Raw genomic sequence first — 3,197 nt, forward strand, 5'->3', positions numbered from 1 at the left:
CCTCTCCTAGGCCGGTTGATGGATCGTCGTCCACACATCGTACTCCTCCTCTTGGATGAGATGGTCGGATCGGCTGCGTCTCCTTGGTCGATCGCGTCTGGCTCCGGTTTGAGATCGAGTTGACCGGTTGATTTGAAGCTCATCAAGTCTCTGATGGATCTGTTCCAAACCTGTATTCAACAAGTTAGTCATAGAATCATTCAAAGCTCTCATTTGCAAGTTAGACAAGCCGGCCATAGAGTTTCCGGGACGGTTCCTTTATTCTCCACTACTCATGGTTTTCCTGAAAATCTTAAACATGGAAAGTTAGATAAGACCTCACACTCTCAGGTGTTTAACCTTGCTCACACACGTGTTTCACTCAATTTGGTAATCACACAAAAGAGTTTCCCTCAAAGTTCTAAGAAAACAAACTAGATAACCCAAAAATGAGAATCCCAAGTGAACCACCCAAGAAACAAGATAGAGAGATAAGAGATTTAACAAGGGAAATCCCTATTAACCACCTCCAAGGCCGGATTTCTCCTCGGCCAGCAGACTTACTCTTCCACCACCAAACCGCAATCGAAATCTTTTTATATATATATATATATATATATATATATTCGATTAGATCTTTCTCTTTTTAAAAAAAAAATATGGATGGTAAAGAGGGGCCCGGATTCAAGATAGATAGAAGAAGAATTTTTATGAAGAAAATGGTAGATGAGAAAGATGGAATGAAAAGAGACAACAGAAGAGTGGCTCTGATACCACTTGAAGAACCCTAAGGAACGAACACTCAACCGGATCTGATGATATGAACTCGATCTGAAGAGATAGAGAACTGATGGATTGTTTAGTGACACAAAGGGCTGCGGAAGACCCGATGATACAACCAGAAGTTTCAATGGCCGCTTGATTTGACACACAAGTCTGGCTCAAAGAAAGGGATTCACTTGGAGATAACCTCACCAAGAGAACAAGGATGTTCTAAGCAAAGAACAAAGAGAGAAAACTCAAAAATGAATAAGGAAAATCGAATACTTTATTTCATGGATGTGTTCTCATACTTATGAAAAAGAGACATAGGAAATAGATAATTGACCTGATCTAGTCAAAGAACAGAAAAATATGTTGACTGGTCGAAGTGAACCATTCGGCTACCCATGTCCAGATTCAATGTAGCCAACAGCTCGTCCCGCGGTAAGGAGCAGCACGCGTCCGGTACGGTCTTCATGTTCGGATGGGAGATTCTCACGGACTATTTGGGACCAAATGGAAGCTAAGTCATCAGAAAGCTTCAAGAGTCTTGCCTTAGAAGGATTTGTAAGCTCAAAGTTCATGAACTGATCGAAGTGTCGGATCAGTTCATCAGAACGATCGCCGGTTCGACCAAGACGGCTTAAGAGAGAGAGGCCATGGTCGGATTTGGATTCCACTCAACCAACTTCACTTCTGACTTGACCGATGGACTTAGCATGACGAACAGGATGGAAAAGGCGAGCTTCAGTACGGTTGATTTGGCCATCCGGTCGCGGGTTATGCTGAAGCTCCAATCCGGATGAATGCGGGCCGAGACGATACACGGCCCGATCAGTCTGTCCGGCCCGATCAGTCTGTCCGGCCCGATCGATGGACCGAACCTCTGTTGCATTGTTTCGGACGTTCTGAACCTCGTTCTGATCTGATTCCATGGACTGATCCTCGGACTAGGGCACATCAAATCAGGCCACGAGTGCGGCACCAGAAATAGACCGTGTACTAAAAGAAACCCAAAACTCCCGTTCACCGCCATGATCTACAATAAGCCGATACAACACATAGGAAAAATAAGATTCCCGACCTACGACGGAAACTCAGACCCCCGTCAGTACATGATCGCTTTCACCATAGCCATGGGACGAACCAACTTCACCCCAGACAAGAAAGACGCCGGATACTGTCAGCTCTTCGTAGAAAATCTCAGCGGACAGGCCCTCAGCTGGTTCTCAAGGCTCGAATCCGGTTCGATCGACAGCTACCAACAACTGTCCACGTCTTTCCTTAAACACTACTCGATATATATCGAGGACGGAGCGACAGAAGCAGATCTTTACACTCTGTCCCAGGAACGAACCGAATCCCTCAGAAGCTTCATCGGAAGATTCAAAAAGATCGTGTCTCGCGTCAAAGTACCGGACAAGATAGCCACGACGGCCTTGATCAACGCCCTGTGGTACGAATCGAAGCTGGACGAAGACCTCAAGATAAACAAAACACAAACACTCCAAGATGCGCTTCACAGGTCAAACTTGTTTATCGAACTAGAAGAAGACAAGGAGGCAATGGCTAAGAAATACGCGGCAACAAGGACGGTCGCAACCAAAGATGAACCGAAAGAAGAATGCCACGAGTCACGAAGTCGATCGGAGACGGAACGAAAGAAAGAAGAAGGTGATCGAAAGGCCCTGAGCTTCCATGTCAGTGACGTGCAGAGACCACCAAGACAAGCCTGGAACAAATGGTCCCGAGAGGACGATTCAACAATGTACTGCGAATTTCACAAGAGGAATGAGCATTCAACGATGGAATGCAGGCACTTGCAAGAATACCTACTTGGGAAGTATCAAAGAGGCGAAATCAAACCCCCAGACGGTGAAAGAACCAGGACCGACGATAACCGAAGGGATGACCGCCGTAGAACGCCGCCAAGAAGAGAGCCGATCCGCATGGAGCGTGAGGTCAAAAACAAAAACTGCATAGAGATGATATCTCCAAAAAGAGAGCGCCCAGAAGAACGGCCAGAAGACAACCTCTCACCTCCACCATGAAGACGAATCAACATCATCATGAGAGGAACCCCTCAAGCAGCGAGAATAGCCGTAACCACCAAAGGATCAGGCGCGCCCAAGGACGACGCCACCTACAACCAAATCAAACATCCCCCGGTGACGTTCAGCAACAGAGATAGCAAAGGACTATACTCCCCGCACAACCACCCCCTGGTCATTTCGTTAACCATTGCCGATTTCGAAGTACCTAGAATCCTGATAGACACCGGGAGCTCCGACGACGTAATTTTCAAAGACGCCCTAAGGAAGATGGGCAAAGACGAAAGCCGCATAAAACCCAAAAGGAGTCCCTTAGTCAGCTTCGCAGGAGACACCACCATATCAGAAGGAACGGTCAAACTCCCAGTGTACGTAGGAAACACCCGCCGAGCAGTACGATTTACA

At 46.8% G+C, this 3,197-nt stretch overlaps 1 protein-coding gene across 1 annotated transcript; it reads left to right on the forward strand.

The window, feature by feature from the left end:
- The first annotated feature begins 1,775 nt into the window (after positions 1 to 1,775).
- LOC106344618 lies at positions 1,776 to 2,792 on the forward strand. Its single transcript, XM_013783962.1, has one exon. It carries the CDS (start codon positions 1,776 to 1,778, stop codon positions 2,790 to 2,792), a length of 1,017 nt encoding a protein of 338 aa, XP_013639416.1.
- The last annotated feature ends 405 nt before the right edge of the window (positions 2,793 to 3,197 follow it).

This window comes from Brassica oleracea, chromosome C5 (genome assembly GCF_000695525.1).
Source record: "Brassica oleracea var. oleracea cultivar TO1000 chromosome C5, BOL, whole genome shotgun sequence".
Classification (NCBI taxonomy): domain Eukaryota; kingdom Viridiplantae; phylum Streptophyta; class Magnoliopsida; order Brassicales; family Brassicaceae; genus Brassica; species Brassica oleracea.

What these genes read in the sequence shown, in the direction of transcription:
- LOC106344618 (XM_013783962.1), top strand. Translation starts at nt 1,776, where the DNA reads ATGATCTACAATAAGCCGATACAACACATAGGAAAAATAAGATTCCCG.